The 27823-nt window shown below is 38.3% G+C and overlaps 1 protein-coding gene across 14 annotated transcripts in view; it reads right to left on the bottom strand.

The window, feature by feature from the left end:
• The window catches only part of ERCC6L2 (ERCC excision repair 6 like 2), a 151404-nt gene that overhangs the window by 44394 nt on the left and 79187 nt on the right, over window positions 1–27823 (bottom strand). For all 14 annotated transcript variants that reach the window (XR_001895455.3, XR_001895457.3, XM_009189242.4 and 11 more), the window contains 4 exons: window positions 21415–21567; window positions 17483–17563; window positions 15055–16204; window positions 9946–10100 (listed from right to left, as the gene is read on the bottom strand). Coding sequence is in view for 12 of the 14 variants with exons in the window: in XM_009189242.4 (XP_009187506.2) it covers window positions 9946–10100; window positions 15055–16204; window positions 17483–17563; window positions 21415–21567 (1539 nt within the window). In the remaining 2 variants the exon portion in view is untranslated. The remainder of the gene's footprint in view (window positions 1–9945; window positions 10101–15054; window positions 16205–17482; window positions 17564–21414; window positions 21568–27823) is intronic.

Raw genomic sequence — 27823 nt, 5'->3', positions numbered from 1 at the left:
ACCTTTCAAACAGTTCATATGACCCGATCTTCCTGGACACCGGTCAAGAACCCAAGTGCCAAGAGGGCAGGGGCTGCCACCCTGACCCTCCACTGAGCTGGGTGGCACTTAGCTGTCCCCGGATGGCAGAGCTTAAAGAGCGCTGGTTCTTTAATATGCTTGGATGCTGCTGCAGGGCCTGCACAGAGCCGGCTCCCACCAGAGAGGAGCGACTCGTAGGTTGCAGTGTTTGTTTGCTCCTGTTCCCATACCTGCTTGCTCGCTTGTACACTCCCTCCTACAAGGAGTGGCCAGCGGCGGGCTGAGTGAAATGAGGCACTCCAGCTCCCGCCCGCGAAGGGGGTCAAGGGAGCTATCTTGTCTCACTACTACAATTAAGGGCCACTGCCTGTTCATACTAATCTGCCAGCAGGTTCCCCAACATTGCTTTTGAATCATTAGTACAAATGTCAACAAGTGAAAAGGTGGACCCCCCTGAGTCTTGGGGCTATCTTAGGGTCCACGGACCACACTTTGACAACTGTCAGTCTCTAATAAACTGGAATGTCTTCATTCACACATACTTGATACCTCCATGTTGGCAAGTTTGACCATGATAATCATGAGTAGGTCTGGGCTTCACCCAGCTTTATATCCACACACATGAAATGGTCCCCCACCTGTTCAGTGAAAATAGAATAGTCTTTGTCTAGAATAATCATTACATCAACCTGCTCCAGCCTGGCTCCTGGCCTTCTTCACTGTGGAATGGTTAGGTATTTGGCATATCTTGAAAATTAACCTGTCAGAGTATAAAGCCTAACATCTCAGTCTGTTCAGATCAGTTTAACATTTATTGATTATTGCCCTAAATGAAAGGCTCTTCATGACTTTTTCTTAACCCCCTATGTACCTTACTGCTCTCTGTGGTCCAATGTAAGTCTGCCTGGTCAGTCCAGTCTTCTCACTAGCTGCCAAACACATAATCACATTTCTGGCTCCAGATTTCCTCAGAACCTAGTTCCTTGCCCAACACTGTCCTACCTATGCTCGAAGGTACAGCTTCACAAGACTTCCCTTGCATACTCTTTTCTTGCATTATTGCTTTGATTTCTCATTTGGCAGCTTTATTATAAAATGGAATGTACCTTGATTTAAGATTTTATGTCATCTCATACAACATACCAAACCAAATAATGCTGCACATAGGCCAAAGATCCTCATTTCACCCATCAGAGAAATATAATGAAATCTAGGGGATCTCTTTGAATAGGTAGGGCGCCCTGTACTGTTTGAAATTATTTTGATTGTTTAGGTCTTATCTATTTAACTAGATCACACTCCTGTAATCCAGAGAGCAACCATGTATTTTTATTGTACTAAGTCCTGAGTCATGCCCTATAGGCTCTCAATAAATGCTTGCTGGATGACTATAAACTTACACAAATATGACTGTGATACTGTGAAACAGACATTTGGTCTCTGTCCCGGTTTCCTGGCATACAGCTCCTAAAATCCTTGAAATACAGTGATGTGCTTTTCTATGCTAATGAGTTGGCTGGTGGCTGGCAGCCCCCTAGGGAGCTTCAGGATGGGGCTGGTCACCTGAAAGATCAAGGCAGGGTCAGAGGGTTGGGACTGTCAGCCCCACCCCCAACCTCCAGAGAAGGAACAGGGGCTGACGGTTAAGCTGATCACCAGTGGCTTAACCATCATAACCATTACATAGGTACGACTGACTGAATCAACCATACCTATGTAACGAAGCCTCCATAAAAACCCCAAAGTACTGGATTTTGAGAACATCTGGATAGCTGAGAAGGTGGACATTCTCAGAGGGCGGAGAACTCAGGACTGAGTGTGGAAGCTCTGCACCTCTTCCCATACCTCACCCTACGCAGCTCTTCATCTCTAGCCTAATAAAATGGTAACCCTAAGTATTTCCTTGAGTTCTGTGAGCTGCTCTGGCAAATTAAACAAGCCCCGGGAGGGGACTGTGGGAACCCTGATTTATAGCTGCTTGGTTAGAAGCACAGGTAAAACAAACTGGGTCTTTTGAGTGACAAGCTGCGGGCAGTCTTGTGGGACTGAGTGTTCAACCTGTTGGATCTGATACTGTATCCAGGCAGATAGTACTGGAACGGAATCGGAGGATACCCAGCTGGCATCTGCTACAGAATTGACTGCTCGCTGGTGTAAGGGAGAATCCCCCACAGAGCTGGTCACAGAAATCTTGTGTGTTGATTGTTGTGAGGTGAGAACAGAGGAGTAACAGGGTTATTTTTCCCCCCACTCAACGACAAAGAAAACTTAATTTCTGGAGGACATTTGCCAAACAAGTTTTCTAAACAAGATAAAAAGTCCTTGCTGTTAAGGCATTCAATTATTTCACCTGCAACAAAATAGCCTTACATAGCAAATAAAATAGTGGGATATGGTTTTCCAATCCACTTTGAAGCAGGTAATGCTAGTCATGAGACTTGTTTATAGATTAACTGAAATTTGACTGATACTAAGTAATGTGGCTAAAAAGATGGCTGACATCTCTAAAATAAAACATCAACTTACCATCTTGCTGTAAAAACTGTGAGAGCAGATCCTAGTTATATTAAAGGTGTATTATCTTCATCAGATAATTTGCAAAATATCACAAATTCCAGTTCAGACATATTTGTCTTATCTAATGCCAACTCACCACAAAAGAGTTATGCTCATACTAACAAATTAGAATAATTATTCACATTTTCATTTATAGAACCTCTTTGAGAAGGAAAATGTCTCCAGGGCACATCAAAGACCTTTGCGGCAGCCCCTGCCATCACAGGCCCTGAGGCCCAGGAAGAAAAAAATGGTTTCATAGAAAAATGGTAGAGGCTTGGTATCCTGTGTCCTAGCCACTCTAGCCACAGCTAAAAGGGGCCAAGGTACAGCTTGTGCCATGGCTTCAGAGGGTGCAAGTCCCAAACCTTGGCAGCTTCCACGTGGTATTGAGCCTGTGGGTGCAAAGAAGTCAAGAACTGAGGTTTGGGAACCTCCACCTAGATTTTAGAGGATGGATGGAAACCCTTGGATGTCCAGGCAGACATTTGCTGCAGGGGTGGGGCTCTCATGGAGAACCTCTGCTAGGGCAGTGCAGAAGGGAAATGTGGGGTTGGAGCCCCCACACAGAGTTCCCAATAGGGCACTGCCTAGTGGAGGTGTGAGAAGAGGGCCACCATCCTCCAGGCCCCAGAATGGTAGATCCACTGACAGCATCCATTGTGCACCTGGAAAAGCCACAGCCACTCAATGCCAGCCCATGGAAGCAGTCATGAGAGAGGCTGTACCCTGCAAAGCCACAGGGGCAGAGCTGCTCAAGACGATGGGAACCCACCTCTTGTATCAGTGTGACCTGGATGTTGAGACATGGAGTCCTAGGAGATCATTTTGGAGCTTTAAGATTTGACTGCCCCACTGGATTCTGGACTTGCATGGGGCCTTTAGCACCTTCGTTTTGGCCAACTTTCTCCCATTTGGAATGCGTGTATTTATCCAATTCCTGACCATCCATTGTATCTAGAAACTAACTAACTTGCTTTTCATTTTACAGGCTCATAGGCAGAAAGGACTTGCCTTGTCTCAAATGAGTCTTTGGACTGTGGACATCTGAGTTAATGCTGGAATGAGTTAAGACTTTGGAGGACTGTTGGGAAGGCATGATTGGTTTTCAAATGTGAGAACATGGGATTTGGGAGGGGCCAGAGGCAGAATGATAAGGTTTGGCTGTGTCCCCACCCAAATCTCATCTTGAATTGTAGCTCCCATAATTCTCCTGTGTTGTGGGAAGGACCCAGTGGGAGGTAATTGAATCACAGGGGTGGTTTCTCTCATACTGTTCTCATGGTAGTGAGTAAGTCTCACGAGATGTGATGGTTTAATAAGGTGTTGTCCCTTCCTCTTGGCTCTCATTTTTCTTTTTGCCTGCTGCCATGTAAGGCATGACTTTCACCTTCCACCATGATTGTGAGGCCTCCCAGTCATGTGGAACTGTGAGTCCATTAAATCTTTTTCTTTATAAATTACCCAGTCTCTGGTATGTCTTTATCAGCAATGTGAAAACGGACTAATACACCCGACAAAAGGAGAGAGATAAAGCTGGGCATGGTGGCTTATGCCTGTAATCCCAGCACTTTGGGAGGCCGAGGTGGGTGGATCACTTGAGTCGGGAGTTTGAGACCAGTCTCAGCAATATGGCAAAACCCCTTCTCTACTAAAAATACAAAAATCAGCCAGTTGTGCTGATATGTGCCTGTAGTCCCAGCTACTCAGGAGGCTGAGGCAGGAGAATCACTAGAATTTGGGAGGCAGAGGTTGCAGTGAGCAGAGATTGCATCACTGCACACCGGCCTGGGTGACAGCAAGACTCTTGTCTCAAAATAAATAAATCAATAAATACTATAGGAGAGAGAGATATATGAAGACAATTACACTTCCCTAGCCTCAGAATAGATTTGTTTGAGGAAATGAGTTCTTGAGTTGCAACAGTCATCTGGCAACATGAGGCAAAAGACCTAAGGACTGAAAGTTAATTTACTAAAGATAGCGGGGCAGAAAATGAAAGAGCCTGAATCCCTGTGGTGTCACAGGGCGGTCACACTGGAAAACACCTCCTTCCTAGTGTCACGGGGCTGTCACACCGGAAAACACCCCCTTCCTAGTGTCATGGGGCTGTCACACCGGAAAACACCTCCTTCCTAGTGTCACGGGGCGGTCACACTGGAAAACACCTCCTTCCAGACCTGTTGTTATTTGAATTAGTTTAGTGACACTATAGTGTCATGGGGCTGTCACACCGGAAAACACCTCCTTCCAGACCTGCTGTTATTTGAATTAGTTTAGTGACACTATGGTGTCATGGGGCTGTCACACTGGAAAACGCCCCCTTCCAGACCTGCTGTTATTTGAATTAGTTTAGTGACACTATGGTGTCACGGGGCTGTCACACCGGAAAACACCTCCTTCCAGACCTGCTGTTATTTGAATTAGTTTAGTGACACTATAGTGTCATGGGGCTGTCACACCGGAAAACACCTCCTTCCAGACCTGTTGTTATTTGAATTAGTTTAGTGACTTACTATATAGCCCAATGTTTGATGGTTATTCTATTTCCTGCACTCAAAAGCATCTTGTACATATTCACCTAGTATTGCATAATACAATGAGGTAACTGCTATAGCAGATAAACACACACAAGTAAAGAGAAGAATGAGGAAAAATTTATATTGCTTTGGAGAAGAGTTGGGGGAGAGCTGTCACAGATGATACAAGGGGTAGGAGTTCAATCAGCAGACACAGGTGACAAAGAATTTTAAACAAGGAACCAGAGAAGCAAATAGCAGGTTATTGTAGAGACTTATTTACACATCACCCCACTGGTAAGCAATAATCATAATTACAATAATAAAAAATTACATTTTTTGAGTAATTTCAATGCTTTTCTTGCAAGGTGTTGAATGTATTTTGCACACATTAGCTCATCAGTTACATTAGTCCATGAATCCTGGTATCATCATTGTGCGAAAAGATGCTACAGCTTCTTGTAGCCTCCAGCTAGCAGAGGAATAGGTCTCTATGTTTATAGTTTAAAAACTGGATTCTCCTTCCGCTAAGTAGCAGGTATTTTCTATTCAAATGACATATTATCTTCCGAATCAGAAAGCTATCTACAACCAATCCTACTTCTAGGTGTAGAAACACAAAAGCCTTTTTCATGTCAATACCAGTCACATAATTTCATACACACACACACACACACACACATTAAAATCTTGATTTCTACTAAAATTATCTGAAAGGGTAACTTTCTGATACAAATGCCATAAAATTAATGTCTAGCTACAAAAAGAGAAGCGATTAAGACCATGAACTATCCCACCCAGTAAGTTACATGCTGAAACCGTAAACCTTGCTTACTGGACTACTTTGTAAACCAGCCATTTGTGAACAATTACTTTAAATCATCATGCCATTCATTATCCTGAAAAACAGGATAATGGAATGCTCTATCTCCCCAAAGTCTGCTCACTGTAAACAGTCCATCCCTCCTAGCTGACTCCAAAAGCTGTATAAACATACTGCAATCAAACCCACCGTAGCTCACAGAAATCCTTTCTTTAAGTAATCTACAGAATGCCAATCTAATACAAATACAAGAAAGAGAAGTTCTTACTAACACAATATTTTGTATTTACAGTATTCTGAACAGTGCTTAAACCTGCACTGGTTATATAAAAGACACTTCCCCACTACCTCCCGCCCCGGGCTGACAGCACGCTTAGTTCTCTCATTTACACCACACTGCAATAACATAAAGAGGGGCTTACTATTAATCCAGGTTTTACTACAAAGCGACCCGTTATTTCTCTGTCAAACACTCACAAGAGTGCCAAGTGTCTGTCATCCAATTCAAGGGATTAAGTCTTCTTTTATAGTCTGATACTTGTACCAATTTATAAAAATACAGATATAGTTTCTTAGAGTTGGTCACAGTCGATATTTTGGCTTGGATTCAGGCAGCAGAGGTTGACTATGACAGCTGGCAGGAAACTGAGGGGAGAATACATCCTCCCCCTTCAGTCACCACATCTCAGTTGCCATAGTGATTAATCCTTAATTGAAGGCTGTCTTTGTACATTTCTTTTCAGAAAATTTTATGCAAACTTAAGTTGAAAACGTGCAGTTGACTGAGAAAAGGGGGCATCACATCACAAACAGGTACAGTTCAGCTCCGCGACATACTTCCACACAGCAAAATAACAGACGAACTCTAGAGTACATTCTACTCCTTTTTAAGATCCATGGTTGAATTTGAAGAGTAGATTCACAGTTTTTGTCATTTTGGTTATTAATAATTACTGTACATCAAATAATTACTATACATGAAAAACTCTGAAAGACCATAGGATCTTATCTAGCATTACGGTGTTTATTACTTCTCTTTTAGAAGTTTTCATTTTAGTATATTCCCTTGCAATCTAGTTAAAGGTTCTGATTCAGACTCTACGGTACTCTTTTGAAGCTGGAATCCTGGTATACTGTGGCAACTGTTACTTGTGTACTGATTTCACAAAAAAAATAGGATTTATTTTCTTACTGAGACAACATGTCTGCAACTGGCTACAGACACACATGCATGCACACACAATCTTTTCAAACACAAGTAAAGTTCTTTAATAAAACTTTGATGACAGACATGAAGCACTCAGAGGAATTACCAGTCACCGAAAAGATTCTAGACTGAGCCCCAGATGAAAGATACTGTACTATCGCTGGGAGGTCTGAGCTTTTTGGAGACTTCAGGATCAAGAAGTTTGCAGGTATTTTCTAACACTATGATTGAGTCTCTTTTGTTCTTGCTTCATTTCCCTTTCCCTTTGTTTATTCTCTTTTCTTCTCGTAACTTTTTTTTTCAAAACTGTAAATTCACTATTGCCACCCACTGCCACACCAGCTGCAAAACCTCTGAGTAACATACGTCTCTCTAGCCAAAGATGATGAGTGTGTTTCAATGATTTCCTCATTAAAGGTGCTGAAGTAATAATGACGCGATATGATGAAATCAGTGATTGGGAACTTTTCTTCTCAGAAATTCTGTGAGACAGCTTTGAAATGTTAGAATGAAATTTTGCTGTATCAATTACTGACTGAAGTCAGCCACTGAAATGAGTGTTTCTGTAGACTGTGCTTGGGCTGCTAGCAAGGGCGCCATGGGAATGGACCTCCCATTTAGTGGCTTTAAAACTTCACCACAATGTAGTCATTAAACAACTAATTTCTTTATCTTCTCTGAAAAGGTTTACTAAGTTGGTGTATGTGTGATGAGGGAGATAGACAGCCTCGAAGGGTATATTATAACACCCAGGGAGTAGGTATTCCAATTTGTTTCCTAGCAAGAGATGCCCCTCCCTCTGAAAATCACTGTAAAGAGACAAGGTTTCTAACGAGATTGTGTTGTCCACCTCAAAAATATTTGGACTGTAAGAGCTCACAGGCAAACTGTGTTTCCAGCATTTTATTTTTATAACTTTGCTTAAGAAGCAGGTTGCTTCTTAGGTCAATTGTTGGAGAAATTATATGCTTGTAAATTTCTTCTCTAATAAATATTCAGATAAGCTAATGACCAGTATCCAGTTATTTCATTAACATCCACTACAGCGGTTTGCCAAATTATCTGACATTTCACATTAAAATTTGTTTGTATGTAGAAGGAGAAGGTTTTTAAAAAGGGCACAGTTAAAAAAAAATCCTAATAAAAAATTAGCTATCTGTTTAAAAGATTCTGACATACTCTTTATCCTAACAAAGCAAGTTTCTGGAAAACCCAACATAATTCGGCCTGCCTTTTTCAGACGGCACATACAAGGCAATCAAACTGCAGAAATGCTGTTTAAAGTGTTGGTTGAGAGATGGTACATTCCTGGATCAAATGAGAAGACGAGTATAAAAAGCAGCATATTTGGGTCATGAAAGAATGCTTTCACAAGTTGTAGTTTGGCATTGGGCCTATGGACTACATTGAAAAAGGCTACAAAGGATAGCCTTTCAAAGTCCGTTATTAGATTTATTCTAGGGCTATTATAAGACAACTGGCTGTTTACTATATCGTTCTGTGGTCCCCAAAAAACCCCAAGTGACAAATTTCCTTCAAAGTGAGTGCTAGGAAAAGCTTTGCTTCTCCTAGAACCAGTGCTTTTTTGTTTTTTGTTTTTTTTTCTTCCTTAAGGACAAACATTTCACTCAGCCTTTCTCAGCACGGTGTTGTGGCATTTTGGGCAGAACAATTCTTTGCATGTGGGAGTGCCTCCCCATTGCCCCCTCAACCCAGTCCTCTGTCCAGGACAGTCATTTGGAATCCCTGGCTTCCAGACATTAATGCCAGTTAGACACTCAGTCATTGTGACCACCCAAACTGCCCACACACATTTCCACATGCACTAGTTGAGGTATCACTAAATAGACAGCTTACCTCCTTTGTTTTTTCTACCAGAAAACTCAATCAAATTAGCAATATCTTTTTTAACTCTATACAATATCTGGGTAGAACATGTTATGTCCTATGCATTTGTATTCTAACTTTCTCCCCGTCTTAAACTTCCAGTTTAATTTATATTTTCTCTGGTCCTGAATTTCATTTTGTACTCTGGTTTTATTGTTAAGCTAATTTGATTCCTTTGTCAAACCAGTGAGGTACAAATAAATTAATTCCCTTGATAGTTCAGAGGAATTCTACCCCCACCTTCATTCTTAAAAGTAAAATAGCACTAGGTTGAAGCAAAATATTGGTATTATATACAGTACGCATTCTGAACTCCTGCCCATAAAGTGACAGTAAAATTACTCCTGAGGCACTTAGCTCTTAGAAAATAATAAGCCAAACAGAAGAAAATATTTTGTAAAAACCTTTGAAGAAAGTGACTATGCATAAACAAAAATATCACAACAGCAATTTGAAGTGGGAAGAGCCCATAGGAAGTATTTATGACTTTTAACAGTATAAAAATCCTTTTGCTAAAAATATAAATTCTATATGAAACAAGTTATCTGTGTGTGTCTTCATTTTAGGTGAAAAATTGTGGAGCAATCTAATCACATACTTTCCTTTTTCCATATGAGCAGAAATGGTTTTGGTTCTGATTGAACTACATGATTCCCTCACATTCCTTTTCATTTTGGGGGTACTGGCCAATTTTTATTGAGGAAAACTATTAAGCAACTCAACATTACTAGGTATTTGGGTGTAAATTTGTTGTTTAATCTAAAGCATCTTCAATGACTACAGCTCCCAAATGTTTTGATTTTTACACTTATTTGTATGTCTCTTACAGTTTTTGTAGCTATTTTTGAGGGAGTACTTAGAGAAAATACTATTGAGTAACTTCTGTGAAAAATGAGGTAACTAAAGATGATACTATCCTATATTTTTCTTACCTTAGAACTGCAAACAGCTATGTTAGCAGGCAGCTGGGAAAACTGCTTCAACTCAAATACATCATGTGCTGCCCATCGGCTCATGTGATTTTCAGCTTTGCTCGATCCAATCACATTCTGATTTGAGTGAATATAAGCCACTTCCTGAACGCCATCTAGGAGGTAATTTACATTTTTTAAGTGATGTATCAGTATACAGCAGTATGGTTCCACAAAAACACATTATTCTTATTTTTAATACTCAAGAGAAACATCAACACCACAATACTCTTTAGGAAAAATATTGAAAAGAGAGAGAGTTCAAATATGTTAGTATAGGTTACCTTGGAAATGCCTCTTCCTTCTCATCAATGTGAGATGAGAACTACTGATAGTAGGTAACAATCTTTAAACTTGAAATGGAGGTTTTGGCCAAGAGAAAAGTCATGGCTGAAGAAGGTCCTCTCTATGAATTTTATTGTTAATTAAAAAAAAAAAGTTGTTCACTAATTTAAAGAATGAAACCAACCTTCTCTGTTCCTTTAAACATGTACTTGATTACACTGATGGAATGGGAGCATGGGGTTTATGACCAGGGAGTTTCGTTTGATTGGCTTTGCTCAGTTTTATTGTTTGTATTTTGTCTTTTTTGTACATATGCCCAGAGAATGTCAAGATGAGAGCTTTTTAGGAAATGAAAAAAATTAACTCATGGCTTTTATCTGAAAGAGGTTTAAAAAATAGCTACGATTTTTATTGCTTTGCTTCTAGGCACCTATAATTCATTTTTGAATTGTGATCATAAAAGAGAAGGCCAGAACCAAGGCCTATAAATGCTCCCTCCAACAGCTCTGGCAATGAACCTCAGGTATGACCTTCAACACTTGTGCTGTTTCAGTACTGAACCTCTCCAACCAGAAATTGCCAATCAGGCAAACATAAAACGTTGTTAAATAATATGATGAGACAGTAACTAGCGTAACATTCTCCTTAAACTTCAAAATACCAGGTACTATACATGGCACATAGTTTCAAAACCTTCACAGCAGAAAATTTACTCAGATGTTTCTTAATTTTGATGACACATGTTATCCATTGTTCAAAATAGCATTAGTTCTAAACTAACTACTGACACCTTTTGCACAGTAAAAAACAAACAAACAAAAAACTGAGCTGATTTAAAAAAGTTTATGCAATAATTCCTCAAACCTAAAATCTAACTGTAGCACACAAACCAAAGGATAATTCAGTACTTATTTACAATGATACCAAAATATATATAATAATGAACTCTTAAATGAGAATGCTAATAGCCACAAAGAAGGCCTGATTTGTACATAAATCAAATACAACAATTAAGATTTCTATAGCAAAATATCCTTGCTTGTATCTCAGCTTCTTTCACATAATTTTTGGGGGAATAAGTCAGATATTTGTGAAGGCAATGCCTTAAAATCACCATACAGATTCTGGGCAGAGGGTGGTAACAAGAGAAGCAGGAGAATCTCTGAATCTGTACATAGAAACATACAGCAACCAGACAGCAAAACCAAAAGCCCACGGACATTTACATCAACATTAGGTAACAAGATACCCTCATGACACCTAAAGTACAAGCAGGTGGGAAAAATCTCCACTAGCTATGAACTCTGCACGGTTTCAGTATCTGTGTGAAAGGAGGAGGAAGCAACAGGGCGCCTGACAGACCTAAAAACAGGAGACCCCAGAACTGCCAACAGGTATTCATTGGAAAGCACAAGGGGCCAGCTGGGGAACAGCAGCTGAATCTGGGAAAGTTTCCTGCTCTCCAATGCTGAGAGGGTGCAGGGGGGACACAGTAAGAAGGCCTGGAGGGGCTAAAGCAGGCCAACTGCTAGAACTCCCAAAACTGACCCACCAGGGCCCCCACCCAGGTCAGGGCCCAACAAAGAGGAAAAACTGCTGGGGGAGAATCAAAATAAGTAGGATAGGAAGAACAAGGATGAGGGAAAGAAAAGATCTAGAGCAAAGCAAGGGAGAGTGAGAGGAAGGTCCAACACAGTGCAGCACTCTACATGGAAATAACATATGGATCTCTGTGAAGTGAGAAAAGATTTTCTAAGCTCTGCTTCATTTTAAGTAATTTCATATAAAAATGACCAAGGGAAAAGCAGCACGGTCAAATCTCACAAAAATTACTGTGAGAAAAAAGAGAACAAGCAGAATAATATCCCTCCAATGAAAACGTGCTAAAAAGATGTGCTCACAAAACAGAAAAAGACATGAATCAACAACGTAAATCAGAATTAGAGGAACCCAGCAATGAGTGATAAGAACTTAGGAAAGACTTAAATTTTTTTTTTTTAATTTCAAAAATGAAGACTAAACTAGAAGGAACATAAGTGGGAATAAACACAACAGATAAGCCTTAAGAGAAACAAACAACATTTTAAAAAAGCAAAATGAAATGAACAGATCAAAAAGATGAGAGAATGTGACAAAAACTGAAGATAGGCAAAGAAGACTGAACATCTGAATAATAGGAGTCCCTGAAGAAGAAAGCCAAAGCAAAGGAATAGAAAAAGTAACCAAAAACACTAGTACAAGCAAGTCTTTCCCAAAATAAAATTTAAGTGAAAACAACACTGTGTATATGAGAATATGGACCCAGGATAACCAACATCAAAACACAATCTAGTAAAATTATTGGGCAATAATGAAAAGAAAAAAAATCCCCTGGGCACCTACGGAGAAGGAAAAAAAAAAGAACACATAATACCACACTTTATGCCAAAAGAAAACAAAGCTACATATTTAAGACGGCTCACATTTGTGAGCCAAGTATTTTACATCCAGCAAAACTGACTTTCAGGTATAAGGGCACAAAACTGTTATTGCAAGAATCTCAGGGAATATTATTCTCACGAACACTTCTTGAAGAATTACCAGACAGTCAGATTCAGACAACCAGAATGACGTGAGGAGCACTGACATTAAGGACTGATGGGGACCATGAAATGTGTAGTTACCTGTGGACCAAGTGAAGTCTAAGAGAAGGGTAGTATATAATGCAATGTCTATATCTTTGACAAGAAAGACATAGTATATTCATTTTAAAAATGGAAGAAAAGGGAGAGTAGAGGCAAAAACAGATAAACCCTAAATGTTGTCAGTAATCAAACTGTGGTAGTACTGCTATTTTATTCTTTGTGTAATACGGGATAAAGCAAATGAGCAACAATGGGGCATTAAAAGTAAATCATTCCCTATATGCTTGAGAACCAGAATTATCAATATTGTAGAACTGGTATTCAAACATAATAAAGAGGCTAAATGAGAGCTCTATTGCTCAAATTAAGTATCAATACAAAAAAGTGTAAATATAAACTCGAGGTATTTTATCATCACAAATATGTGTACATAAATACATATATAAAAATATATCACAAATATATGTATACATACACATATCTTATATATATATATATAAAAATATATAAATAGATATATATACAATCTGGCCACTGAAAAGGCCCAGAAATAACCAAGTCAACAGTAGCAATGATCATTACTAGCACCATACTGTGGTCTTGAAACACACTTTCTCTCTAAAAGAAACCAAGACTTCTTGGAATAATGACTGATTGTAGGTCTGGGACAGAAAATGTATGAGATGATCCTGGAACATCTTGTTAAGACTAGACAACAAAGAGGCTTCCAAAATGACTAGCAGCATGCCAAAAGGCTTCAGGAACCAAAATATTCATTTCAGAGACTCCCTTCTATCCACAGATAGGACAATGGAGCCTTAATATTATTAATTGCAATGAATTGAGACCCATTAAATGTGTTTGAATCAATTACTAAGAAAAGAATGGGTCATTCTTATGGCATATAGACATATTTAGTTTTTACTATACTATAAACTGGTAAATAAAGCAAGCAATTAGCATTTTTCCTGTCTCTCATATATGAACTGTGCCACTGGGTAAGCAATAGTAGATGAGGGGAAGTAGTGAAGTACCTCTTTACAAACCATTCTAAATAATTAAACGAAAATGAAAGGAGATAAACAGAAAATATTTTGCTACTCTGAATGAATGAATAAATAAGTATAGGTATTAAGCATCAATGGCTGCTAGGATCATAAAGAGAGAATAAACATTTTGTGCCTACTATAGTCTTGTTAAACACTTTTATCTTGCCAAACGAACTGAACCTGAGTCTGATCCAGTCTCAGGAACCAACTGCTCTTTTGCAGGTAATACAGAAGACAGAAGAACATGTTTAACTGCATGGAGAGGATGCAATTAGCGAAATACAAACTGAGGGAAACTCTGTAAGAGATGGTCCAGGTACTTCCATAGTTACATTGTAAGGCAATGAAAGGGATGAGGATTCCTGTAGATTAAAAAAGACTGCCTAACATTTTTTAAAAATGTATGAGACTGGACCATAATACCTAGTGATATGGTTTGGCTGTGTCTCCACTCAAATCTCATCTTGAATTGTAGCTCCCACAATCCCCATGTGTCATGGGAGGGACCTGGTGGGAGGTAACTGAATCATGGGGACAGGTCTTTCCCATGCTGTTCTCGTGACAATGAGTAAGTCTCATGAGATCTGATGGTTTTATAAAGAGGAGTTCCCCTGTACAAGCTCTCTCTCTCTCTTTTCCTGCCACCAACCATGTTAAGACATGACTTGCTCCTCCTTGTCTTCCGCCATGATTGTGAGGCCTCCCTAGCCATGTGGAACTATGAATCCATTAAACCCCCTTTTCTTCTCAGTCTCAAGTATGTCTTTATCAGCAGTGTGAAAACAGATTAATTCACCTAGAGATGCACATTTGGTGATAAAACCATATAAATGTAAATAAGTAATTATTATAGAAGCTAGAATAATTGGTATTTATGGGGGCAGAGGAGTTATGATTTAGAGGGGCACATGGAGGGGGTCCTGGGGTAGATGGCAACATTATCTTGACCTACATGTGGTCTCCCATTTATCCTGCTACCCAACCCTTCCTTATTTGTGCCTCAATGCAGCACCTTGATTTCAGGGCTATTTTACAAGTTAATTCAAAGTATCTCACAGACTACTTGATAAAACAAATATACTTTTTAAAGTTTTCAGAATGTCTTTAGTTACCTAAAAATTTATCCATTGATTCATATGACTGCTCTTGATTGACAGCTTTCTCATTTGAACATTTCATTGGTTTTCTTGGCATGAAAGTGCTATTTTTCTTATTATGGCTAGGCAATTTTGAAGAAAAACTGGTTCTGTCTTTTACAGTTCTTGTTCTATGGGTCTGTTTAGAGAAACTGAAGTGGCTGACGGATAAACTCTCATCTGAGGATGAATAATCATCAATAAACTGAGAGTTATGATCCTCATTTGTTGCACATACTTGGTTTGTTTTGTTCACTGTTTTGGGAGAATTGTGAAGTTCTTTTTTGGTTTCCTTTATTCTCTTAAACCTCAATGAACTCTTCCTTACTCTTGACTTGGAAGAAATTTCAATGTCATCAGATTCATCACTGATATCGCTGGTGCCTTTTCTTTTCACAATAGATTTCAGGGTTGTGTTCTCAGGACTTAACTTTTCTGAAATTATTCCATTTCTTTTGTCATCAGTCTTTCGACCATTATCATTATTTCTAGTTTTTACAGAGTGTTCTGTTTCAGAATCCTCAGCACCCTCCAAGGGTGGCTGAAACCTTACACTACTGTCGGGGAAGCTCTCAGTTGTGTACTGTGTAGGGCAGATGACATCACTGTCTTCTGATTCCGTGTCATGCTGTAAAATGCAATGTTTATCTGTATTTGTAAATTTTTTCTCATCAGACTTAGAAGAAATAGTCTGTTCTAAAGTCTTCTCACTTCTATAAAAAATATGCTTTTCTTTTGGATTTAGGATGTTATCTAATTTCTGATATTTTGAAGTACAAAGAGAGTCCTGATTTTTCTCACAACCAGCATCTTTGGCTTCTGTTGAAAGGCATGTGGGCTGCTCATCAGAACTTTCATCATCAGAGGCAGTATTTCCATCACTGTCCTCAACTGCTTTACATTTTGTTTCAAACAATTTTGAGAAACCACACTGGAGTAAGGTAAGCTGTCCTGGAGAGCTGGAAGCTTTATTTGAATCGGGTGCTCTGTTTTTGGCAGTCTTTACTCCTGCGGCTCCCACTGGCTCTTCATCACTGAAGTCGCTGCAGAGATCACACACTTCCTTTGCCAGTGGCTCTGCAGCTTGTCCTGGACCTCTGCATTCCTGACAGTCAGGCTCTCCAGGCTACAGAAGAAACAATGACAAAAACATCAGAAAACCTCAAGATATAATATGGAATCAAGTGAAAAGGAATCAACTTTGGGCAGGTAATTTAGGTACAAGTGTATCACTTAGTATTTTCTAAAAGTACAACATTTAATACACATTTAGTAAAGGGTTTAATATCATAGTCTAGTAGTCTTTTCTCTTTCCATGTTGAATATTGTTCCAAAATAAAACAGTTTAAACTCGAATACCATATCATCAAAGTATTTTGAAAAAAACACAAAGTGGAGTGTTTGGCTTCTAAGATGCAAGGACACGTAATTCTGGCCTCGAAAGTGAAAAGCATACAACCTACTGCTTAAGAATTACTGGAGTTTACTGTCATCTAGCAGATACTTCTAATCATGCTTTAAGAATAAGACAGATTACAGGAGTTAACAAGGTAAAGAATTCACGACTGGAAAATTGTTCTAATTGATTAAAAAGGCCAATAGGCTCTTGATCACCAGAAATAAAGAATTTTGAAATAAAATTTGCTACAAATTTAAATTCAATATGTAACTTTTTCACATTAGTCAGAGTTAAATATACCCTAGTTTTCTAAAACTGAGCCTCTAATAGTAAAATATTGCGGGAAAGTATTATCTGCTAATACTTTTGCCAATATTTGATATTCATATATTTCTTTAAATTTATAAAAATTTCATCCCCAATTTAAAGTCATTGGACTGGTATAAACTGACAGTTAACACTCTAAAAACAAACAAGAAAAAACCAGAAACAATAACAAAAAACCTTCCACACATGCTTTTCACCTTTAAGATGGCCTTATGATGAAATTAAGATTTGGTGGTACATGAGATGGCAAACTACTAAAAAGATCACAAAATTAAGGAATCAAATAAAATATCTGCTTTCAGTTAGAGAACAACTTTAATATTTGGCTTCAATAATTTTAAATACACATTGGTGGTGATTTTTCCATTTAACTTACCATTTAGTCAAAAATTATTTATTTGGGATGGGTTAGTTATCTAGGTGGTACTGGATTTACAGTTTGGGGTAGTTAAAATTCAGTTTAGCTGTAAATGGCTGAATTGCTCCTGAATTTGTTATATGAATGTTAAATCAGCCTTAATTATTAATTTTACCCATAGTCCTCTGACTTTGTGTCCTTGACTCTTAATTTTTTTTTTTTTATACAGGCTATAAAATGAAGGAAAAAGGAAAAGAAACAAAATTGTCACAGTGCATAGTTTCTAGGTGTTGTAGGCTACAAGCTGAAACATTACATACCATTTCCAGTTTGTGTGCTGGAGGTCCCTCTTTCAACCATGTTGTGGCTGTCATGATCCCTGCTTCCACTTGGCCTTCTCTCTATAATGTCAGTAAGAAAGAATGCAGATAGCCATGCAACACAGGGGGTAGCCACAACCAGATAAGCAATAGCAAGGCATGCTGTTCTTGAAGTTAAGAAAGAAACATTGCATGCAGCTTGCTTTAGCATTCTTAAAGTTATTTTTCAACTTGCTAATTAAGAAACTCATATATAAACATTTATAAAACATTTAAAAAATACTCTTAATTCTTGTCTTAAAGTTTACTTTTACAGACACAGAAAACTAACACTTTCCAGCCAACTTCATTAAAAGTACTAGTGGGGAGAGGGAGAGTGAAGAATGTTATATATTTACCTAGTATGATATCCGTAACAACCATTCCCATATAATAATTATGGTAAGGACATATTAACATTTCAAACACTACAATGTTGAATATTGGGAACTTGATATTCTAGCCTATATTGTTACTATATTTATTGTTCATATTAATTTGAAAATATCCCTTAGGTGTAGGAGGCATCAAAATAAAAAGGTCCATCCTACTATGAAATGAAAAACAATATTCCAGTTATATAACAGGCTTGCTACATCTTTGGGAAAGTATTTGGACTTTAAAGCTTCTGGTGTATCATTTAGCAGAAGTTCTAATGGCCTAGATTCTAGAATATTAAATTCTCCTCAAAAGGAAATCAATTCACTTTTTAAGGCTGTATGTGTTGCTAGAGCAAGAAGAAATAATACTATCATCACTACAGTTACAAATGCCCAACTGAAGAATACACAGACATACTAATGGCATGGTTCCAGCCATTTGGTATCCAGGGCAATGAGTGAGACTCTCCCCTATGGAACTCTAGGGAATGACAAATGGTTTCTGAATTGCTGCAAGTCCTTTACTCTCCATGCCTGGAGGCTATTACAGCAATGGGATGGGAAGCCTCACTCCCAGGCTACCATTTATCTCTGTAACAGAAGCTAAACGGCTACAACAGGTGAAAGTGGCAGTACTAGAAATCTTAAAGCTGCTGAAACTCCCTTATTGTAGATAAATGGCCATTCCAGTCTTAAGCTGCTTAGGCCAAACACCTTGGAGCCATCCTTAACTTCTCTCTTTTTCTCATACCTTGTATCTGACCCATCAGCAAATCCTGTCAATGCCAGCTGGATAATATATACACCATCAAGCCACTTCTCACGCCACCCGCCACCATCACCCTGGCTCAAGCCAACATCATCTCTCAGCTGGATTACTGTAGTATCCTCTTAACTGGCTTCTTGCTTATGTCCTTGTACTTCTATAGTCTAGTTTTCAATAGTAAGTCAAGCTAATATAAATCAGACTATGTCATCTTTCTGTTCAGAACCCTCTAACTGCTTTTTGTCTCATTCAAGTAAAAGTCAAAGTTCCTGCATGGTCTGGCTCTCTGTCATCTCTCTGGTTCCATCTCTTGCTCTCTTGCTTACCCCACTCTAACCAGTCTGGCCTCCCTGACACTGTGAGATCACATGGGGCATGTTCCTCCTTCAGGACCTCTGCATTTGTTTCCCCTGTCTAAAACACACCTTCCTCCCTCACCTCTTTGAACACTCAAATGCAGCCCTCAGAGTGAGGACTTCCTTGGCTACACCATCTAAAACTGCAATGCCCCTTCCCTGACAGTTTCCATTTCCCTTCCCTGTTCTATTTTCTATCCTTAGAATCTACCTATCATAATACATTCTGTATTTTACTTATTTATTCTGTTTATCATTTGTCTTCCCATATAGAAAGTAGACTTCTGGTAGACAGCATCATTTTGTCTATTTTGTTCTTTTATGTATGTACCAGCTCTATGAACAGTACCTGACATTTCGCAGATGCTCAACAAATATTTGTAAAATGAACCCTCAATGTCTATCTTTGAAGAGAAACCATAATATAGATAATGGAAAGTCAATGCAAAACAGAATGAAACTGCCCAGAAATCATAAGATTGTAAGTGTAAATATTCAAATTTTTACTTCTTAAAACATTTTAAAACAGATTTTATACAACCTTTAAAAATTAAAAATGTCTCACATGAAGTGAAATACTTCTTTTACTTTATGATATGTGCTCCCATTATATGGGGCTAATAATAATATTTAGAAGCACCTTTGGACCAAAGCAGCATGAATCTAACCAACCCTGAATAAGTTTACATTCTAAATGATGACAAATGAGTAATTTTAATTCAAAATTTAACTTAATAATCAAGTGCCAATGATATGCCTAGCCAGACAAATGTAGGACATGGATGACCTTGTCACCCCTTATTAATATCAATTAGAAAATAGGTTAATATCCTTAGTATTCTGGTATATTAAAGAACTTAAAGATATTTTTAAAAAAGAAAATGTAAGACATGGATGGTCCTGTCATCAATAAACACTTCTGAAGGTGAAACAAGATATTCTTAGAATAACCAGTGAACAAGAGACTTTTTTTTTTGAGTCGGAGTCTTGCGCTGTTACCCAGGTTGGAGTGCAGCGGCACAATGAACAAGAGAACTTTTTCTACTTAATAACCTGTCATCCTGATACGTCTCACATAACACTTGTTTAACAAAGAAATAGGTGGTTATTCTGATAAACACAGATAACTATGTCATAATATATGACAGAAAACAGGATAAATAATGTAATGCTAATACTATAGATAATGACTTTAACGTGAATATAAGCATGTCAAGTAGTACTCTGAGATGGAGGCAGCAGCTGGGTTTGGGAGCTGGAGGGCAAACAAAGTTATTGACATGAAAAGAGAAACTGGAAAGAACAAATTCATAAAAGAAACAGTGTATTTAAAAAGCAAGGGGAAAAAAACCCAAAAAGCAGGACTCAAATGGGTCACTGAATTCAGAATCAAATGTAATTACTATAAAAGAGAAACTCAGCAGTCTACATCAGAAGTTGTACAATAGTAATAATATTTATAGGATTCAAATAATATATACTTTCCTCCCCCCGGCCATCCACGGTGTACTGCTGAACTTGTTCAGCGTACGATTCCTGACATTACGTGGTTATTACGTAAACGTTCTCTTCCACCTCCGGAGAAGATGGTTCAAGTTCCTCAAGGACAGGAACCAACTGCTCCTTGAACTGTCTTTATGGTACTTACTGAACAAATTAAGTACATTAAGATTTTACTACAAAGTCATGGAAATCAAGAGAAATATCCTGAAGTCCTCTAAGACTCAGTTTCCTCATCGATCCCATGAGGAGGTTGAAAAAGATAATATTCCAGGATTTTATGATACCTGTATGAATGTCAATTAGAAAATAGTTAATATCTTTAGTATTCTGCTATATAAAAGAACTTAAAAGAGTTTTTTAAAAAAGGATATAAAATATTTGTTTGAAGAATAAGAAACATCTGTATGTTGAGGATGAACACAACGGGAGAGTTTAAAATATTGGTGTGGAATTTTTATTGGGAACAGAAAACAAAAAATCTCCGTGAGACATGAGAGTACATCTCAGGGAGTATTTGGTAACTTTTAATCAAAACACATTTTATATTTTTGTTTATTTAGGAAAACCTCTTTTTTTAGTTCCTGACTTCAGCAGCTGTTTTCAAAACAATAAGCTTCTCTCTGCCTATCTTAAAACGGCCTTGGAGTTCATACTGCTCTGTATATACGTTCATGTGTGTGCATTATGTGTAATTATGCATGGGAAAACCTTAGTTTAGAGGTATAATAATTCATTTCTTATTCTCTACAAGTAAAAATTCCAAGGCATTTTTGATAAAGAAAACCAAAAGTTTCTCTGAAAAGGCAACAGCAATTGTATTTCAAATTTCCTGAGGAAGAAAAACTGTATTTAAGATATTATTGAAAAGGTTAGAGAAGATGATCACACCTCCAGAATGTCCTTTGTAAGACAAGACCCTTGGGACCTCAGTTTGAAGAGGTTATGGATCCCAAAAAGCTCTCCTTGATGCTCTTTAGATCCTTGAACTGCTTCAAAATATCGTTTGGCGTTTTCACTTCCAACCACCACGCAGTGAAGTTGCTAAAACAGAAAAAACACAAGATATTTCTGAAGTGTTTGCTCCAACAACATGTCAGAATTTCCTGGCATTCCCTGTACACACAGCTTTAGCTGGAGCGGGCAGAACCTCCTGAGGGAGGAAATTTTGTTTTAATTTCCCTGCAGATGTTGCCATTATGGTGAAATAATAATCATCTGGCCAGTATTATTGAGACAGAGATCTTGTTTTCCTATTTTATCTGTTTTCTAACAACTGAGTCAAGATTACATCTCTATGGAATATCCACCTGACATAAATGTTTAATAATAAAAGCATACATTTGAATTCACTTTTCTCCTTTTAAAACTCTTACTATAACAGGAACTACTAAAACTGGCAGAAGTAATCACTATATCACTAAAGTTAAATTACAATCTCAAGTAATGATACGATAACCACCTTGGTGTCAAACTAACTGTGGCTGGACTACATTGTCTACCAACAGCAAAAGCCCTATCACTGCTTTAAGAAACACTGCATCTTTGACATAATTTTGAATACAGAAAGAACACTGACATGGAACATTTAAAAACACCACTTCAGTATCAACATTAATATGCACTTTCTAATTGCTGGATATTTTACTAACTGTAATATAAATATATAAAATTAAAATACAATCTGATTAACCCCAGGAGTATTTTAAAATTTCTTGAAAGAAAAAAAGAATGCACAGAATGTAAAATAACTTCAGTCCATTGATGGAGAAATTAGTAAAAAAAGATGCTTAAGGGCCGGGTGCAATGGCTCAAGCCTGTAATCCCAGCACTTTGGAAGGTGGAGGTGGAGGCAGGCAGAACACTTGATTTCAGGAGTTAGAGCCCAACCTGGCCAACGTGGTGAAACCCCTTCTCTACTAAAATACAAAAACTAGCTGGGCATGGTGGTAGGCATCTGTAATCCCAGCTACTCGGGAGGCTGAAGCAGGAGAATCACTTGAACCTGGTGGAGTCTGCAGTGACCCAAGGTGGCCATTGTACTCCAGTTTGGGTGACAAAGACTCCGTCTCAAAAAAAAAAAAAAAAAAAGAGAAATGCTTACCTATTGAGATTATCATCAGAGTTCATTTGCAGTGTAATAAGTGATTCTAGGCAACTAAAATTTTTGTTTATAACAGCTGCCATTTATTGAATATTTATTACACGTGTAGCATTTTATTTCCATACTCTTACTTAATCCTTACAACTTTATGTCATCTCAATTTTAGAAATAAAATAACTAAAATTTCTCTATTTTAAAAATAAAGTAACTTAAGTTTAGAGAAATTAAGTGACTTGCTCACAGCTGCCAGCTAAGTGTCATTCCTAGAATTTGTACCTTGGTTTGGCCGAATCTAAAATTTATACTATTAACTAATTTCTCACTTTCAAGACACCTCTCTTAAAACAAAACCCTCGGGACCTTCACTTAAAGAAGTTATGGATCAACATACCAACTTGATCAGTTTGACACCAAATGTCCAGAAACATGGGCTGTAATCTTGGGAGCACAAAATTACAATAACAATTGATGCAAGTGACAGCCCAGGGACCTACCGATTTTCCCCTTGTTACTGAACTACCTTAAACACCGATAATGTCAGACTGTAGGACCTGTAACTATAATCACCAAGGTAATTTGTAAGCCTCAATTTGAGTCTTTATAAGCTTCCTAGCAAAGTTTTATCACAAAATTTATAAAAAGCACATTAGTTTGCACTAAAGTGGCTCCAGTAAAAGTGGAAACCAGGTGCTTCCATCTGTAGGCTAACTATAAAAAAAAAATCATGTTAAAATTCAAGAGGGTAGGGGAAAAATTAGTAATTAGAAAATGTAGCTTAGTTTCTAGATTATGAAAAATCCATACAAGGGAGAAAATGCTTGGATCTCATCATAACAACAGACAAAGAAAGAAGTAAAAAGAAAACAACATTTATGATGTTAAGAAGTTCATGGCCATTCTTCCAACTTCAAGGCCAGCAGTGTGGCATCTTCGTATTTTTCTCTCTGACTCTTTGCTTCCTTACCATGGGTTATTAGGCAGTAGGGTCAGAGAAAGCAGAGATGAAGATGTGCACATCTGACCCTTATTAAAAAAACCCTTGTGATTACACTGGCCCATCTGGATAACCCAGGTGGTTTGGGGGATTACGATGTGAGCATCTTTGGGAGACTATTATTCAGCCTACCACAGTAAAGAAGTGCAAAAAGAAGGATGGGAGCAAGTCGAAATGACACACAAGCCACCCTAATGGGTGCCCACTGGCCAAATATAAGACAGTGTCAACATTAAAGTAAATAGTGATATTCAATGTGTTGTAATCTGTTACTAAAATGGGAAGCCATGAGACCACACAAATTAAATAGAAGGGAAAGCTCTTTTTTTAATGGTAGAGTTCCAAAGAACAACCAAGAAGGATAATGGAAAAAGAAAAGTCACCACCTGACAACCATTACAGTGGTAGCTGATTCAGGCGGGAATCACAAATGAACACTAAGGGTTATGGGTGCAGGCTTGATGAGCAACTGGCAGTCTCAGAGGATCTCCTCATAAATTACACATCAATTACAAAGAAAAAAATAGTAACTTTGCAGTGGAGAAACTCAGCAGACACAAACTTGACCTGTGATCAAGGTTAGTAGGGCAAGTCACCCTCATGTGCCTTCTGACTGATGCAACGAGAAGAGCACAGTATCGTGTCTGTGGTATTCCTGCCAATACTGCTTGGCCTCAGTCTGGACATGAGGAAATATCAAATGGGCCTAGACTGAAGGACATCCTACACAAAGGCCTTATTCTTTAAAATTGTCACGGTCTTGAAAGACAAAGCCTGGGTAATATTCTAGGTTGAAAAAAACTGAAGAGACACCAGTAAATGGAGCCATGATCCTTGATGAAATCCTGGACCAGGAAGGAAAAAAGAGACACTGCTGGGAGAGCTGGGGAAATTGAATGGGTCCTGTGGATTACAGCATGATGTTTTATCAATGTTAATTTCTTGATGTGAATAACTGCACTTTGGAGAGGAATGTGGGGAGTGAGGAAAGCGAGTTGTAGAACTGTATATACAACTGAGTGTTTAGAACGCATAAAACTGTTTTTTATGTATATTTAAGTAGGAGTGGGGAATATATACAAGAAATACATGTATATATTATTTGGGGAAATACATACTGGAAAATTTAGAGTATTGCTTCTTTGGGGAAATACATGCTGATGAGAAGTCTAACTCTCTCTCAAATGACTCAGAAAAAGAATAAAGACAATAGCTGAGACAAAGAGAAAGCAGGTGTGTAAAATGTCAGCAAATAGGGAACTTGAGTGAAGCTAATTGGGGGTTCTTTCTGCTATTCTTGCAATTCTTCTGCAAACACTTCTAAATAACATTTACACACACACACACACACACACACACACACACACGAGATGACTTTCTGAATGCCAAACTTTAGATTGCTTAAATGCTCCAAACCTGAAGGAGCACAGCTGCTGTATAAGTGATGTTTATATTTTTAAAATGTATAAAATATCTGATTGCATCATCACAACAGATGCAACAAAAGATATCAAAATAAAAGTCCCTCATGAACAATACAGGTCACTCCTTATTAGTCTAACCAGTGCTGTAATGTTTAGGTGCATCCTCCTAGATATCTTTCAATGAAGTTAAAGCTATTTATACATACAGATGCTCCTTAATTGATGATGGGACTATAACTAGATAAACCCATTGTAAGTTGAAAACACCATTAGGTCTAAAGTAGGTTTTGGACTCACGATAGGCTTATCTGGATGTGGTCCCATCGTAAGTAGAGGAACATACTTCATACATAAACAGGTATCATTTTAGCACCATAATAAAACTGAAAAAACATTAAGTTGAACCATGTCATAAAACAGTCTGTCACACAGCAACAGCTTTATTTGTAAACACATTGAAACACTGTAGATATTGTTCTATATATTGCTTTTTTGACTCACTTAAAAGTGTCTTCAGACATCTTGCCACATCAGTACATTTGATCTGACTACAATTTTTTAAAATTTTGCTGTCACGAAGTAATATAGGTATCAGAATTTATTCTGTTACTGTCGGACATTTAGGTTGTTTCCTTTGTTTTTTAAACAAATGAGAGCAATGCTAAGTAAAAACCCTTATCACCCTTCACTGTGCATATGTGAGAGGATTTCTGTCAGTTAGGTATGGAGCCTCGACAATACCTACACCAGCTGTACTCTCAACAATAGTGTATGAGCATCTCTCAAATGCCCCAACCAACAATGAACAGCACCAATCTCCCCAACTCCACAAAAAACACCTCGATATGCATTTTTTTAAAAAGCTTTCGCAGAATATACAATGCAAATGGTCTCATTTTCTCTCTCTAGATTATGAGTGTGGTTAGAAAGATCTTTTCACATATGTGTTAACCACTTGCATTTTTTTCTTCAGTGAAAAGCCTATTATTCTTTTTATTGGTTTGTAGGTCACACAGTTTGGCTGTGTCCCCACCCAAATCTCATCTTGAACTGCAGCTCCCATAATTCCCATGTGCTGTGGGAGGGACCCAGTGGGAGATAACTGAATCATGTGGGCGGCTTCCCCCCTACTGTTCTCGTGGTAGTAAGTCTCATGAGATCTGATGGTTTTATAAGGGGAAACCTCCTGCGTTTGATTCTCATTCTCTTTGCCTGCCTCCATGTAAGATGTGCCTTTCGCCTTCTGCCATGATTGTGAGGTCTCCCCAGCCATGCAGAACTGTGAGTCCATTAAACCTCTTCTTCTTTATAACCCAATCTCTGGTATGTCTTTATCAGCAGCATGAAAACAGACGAATACAGTGGGAGTTCTTTATATTTTGCAGCTGCTGCTCTTTTATTACATGTATGGCAAACATTTGCTCCTAGACTCTCTTTGAATTTGGTTAGCAGTTCCTTTGTCATACAGAAGTTTCATACAAAAATATAGTCAAATTTACTTGGTATTTGCCTTAGAGGCTCTACTAGTTTCCCAATTCTGCTGTAACAAAGTACTACAAATTGGATGTCTTAAAACAATATAAATTTATTTTCTCATAGTTGTGGAGGCTAAATCTGAAATCAAGGTGTCCACAGAGCCATGCTCTGCCTGAAGATTCTAGGGAATGATCCTTCCTTGCCTCTTTCTAACTTCTGGTAGCTTCTGGCAGTTGCTGGTAATCCATAGCATTCTTTGGCTTGTGGTGGCATCACTCCAATCTCTGCCTCCATTGTCACATGGTGTTCTTCCTCTGTGGCTGTCTGTATACAAATGTCCCCCTTCTTATAAGGTATCAGTCAATGGATGACAGCCCATTCTCATCCAGTGTGACCTCATCTTAACCTCATCTGTAAAGACCCTACTTACAAATAAGATCACATTCACAGGTACCACGGCTTAGGACTTCAACCTATCTTTTGAGGGGAAAGGACGCAATTGACTCAAAACAGATGCTTGGTAAAAGATTTTCATATTTATGTTCATGAGAGATATTCATCTGTTATTTTCTCTTCTTGCAATGTCTTTGTCAAGTTTGGTATCAGGATTCTTCCGTCTTTGTGAAATAAGTTGGAAGTGTTCCCTCTTCCTCTGTTTTCAAAAACAATATTAAGTGTTTGACAGAATTTACCACTGAAGTCATCCGGGCTGGAATCTATCTTTGTGGGAGAGTTCTGAATTAACAATTTAGTTTCAACCAGTCTGGGCAACATAGTGAAACTGTCTCTACAAAAAATAAAAATAAAAAATTAACTTGGTGTGTTGGCACACACCTATAGTGCCAGCTACTCGTGATGCTGAGGTGGGAGGATCATTTGAGCCTCTCACAGTTTTGGGAGCCAGAAATCTGCAATCGGTATCACTGAACTGAAATCAAGGTGTTGACAGGACCACACTCCTTCTGGAGGCTCTAGGAAAGAATCTATTTCTTGCCTCTTCCAGCTTGCGGTGGCTACCAGCATTCCTTAGCTTCTGGCACACCACTCCGATCAATGCCTCTGTGGTTACATTGTCTTCTCCTCTTCTGTGTCAAACTGTCCTCCAGCTCTTTCTTATAAGGACACTTGTGGTTAATCCAAGATAATCCCGAATCTCAAGACCCATAATTTAATCACACATGCAAAGATTCCTTTTCCATATAAAGTACCATTTACAATTTCCAGGGATTAGAAATTGATATTTTTGAGGGCCAGTATTCAGCCCACTATACTGCCTTTTTCAAAGTGTTTACTTTCCTAAAC

Source organism: Papio anubis, chromosome 13 (assembly GCF_008728515.1).
Source record: "Papio anubis isolate 15944 chromosome 13, Panubis1.0, whole genome shotgun sequence".
In the NCBI taxonomy this organism is placed as follows: Eukaryota; Metazoa; Chordata; class Mammalia; order Primates; family Cercopithecidae; genus Papio; species Papio anubis.
This window is presented reverse-complemented; position numbering and strand designations above follow the sequence as displayed.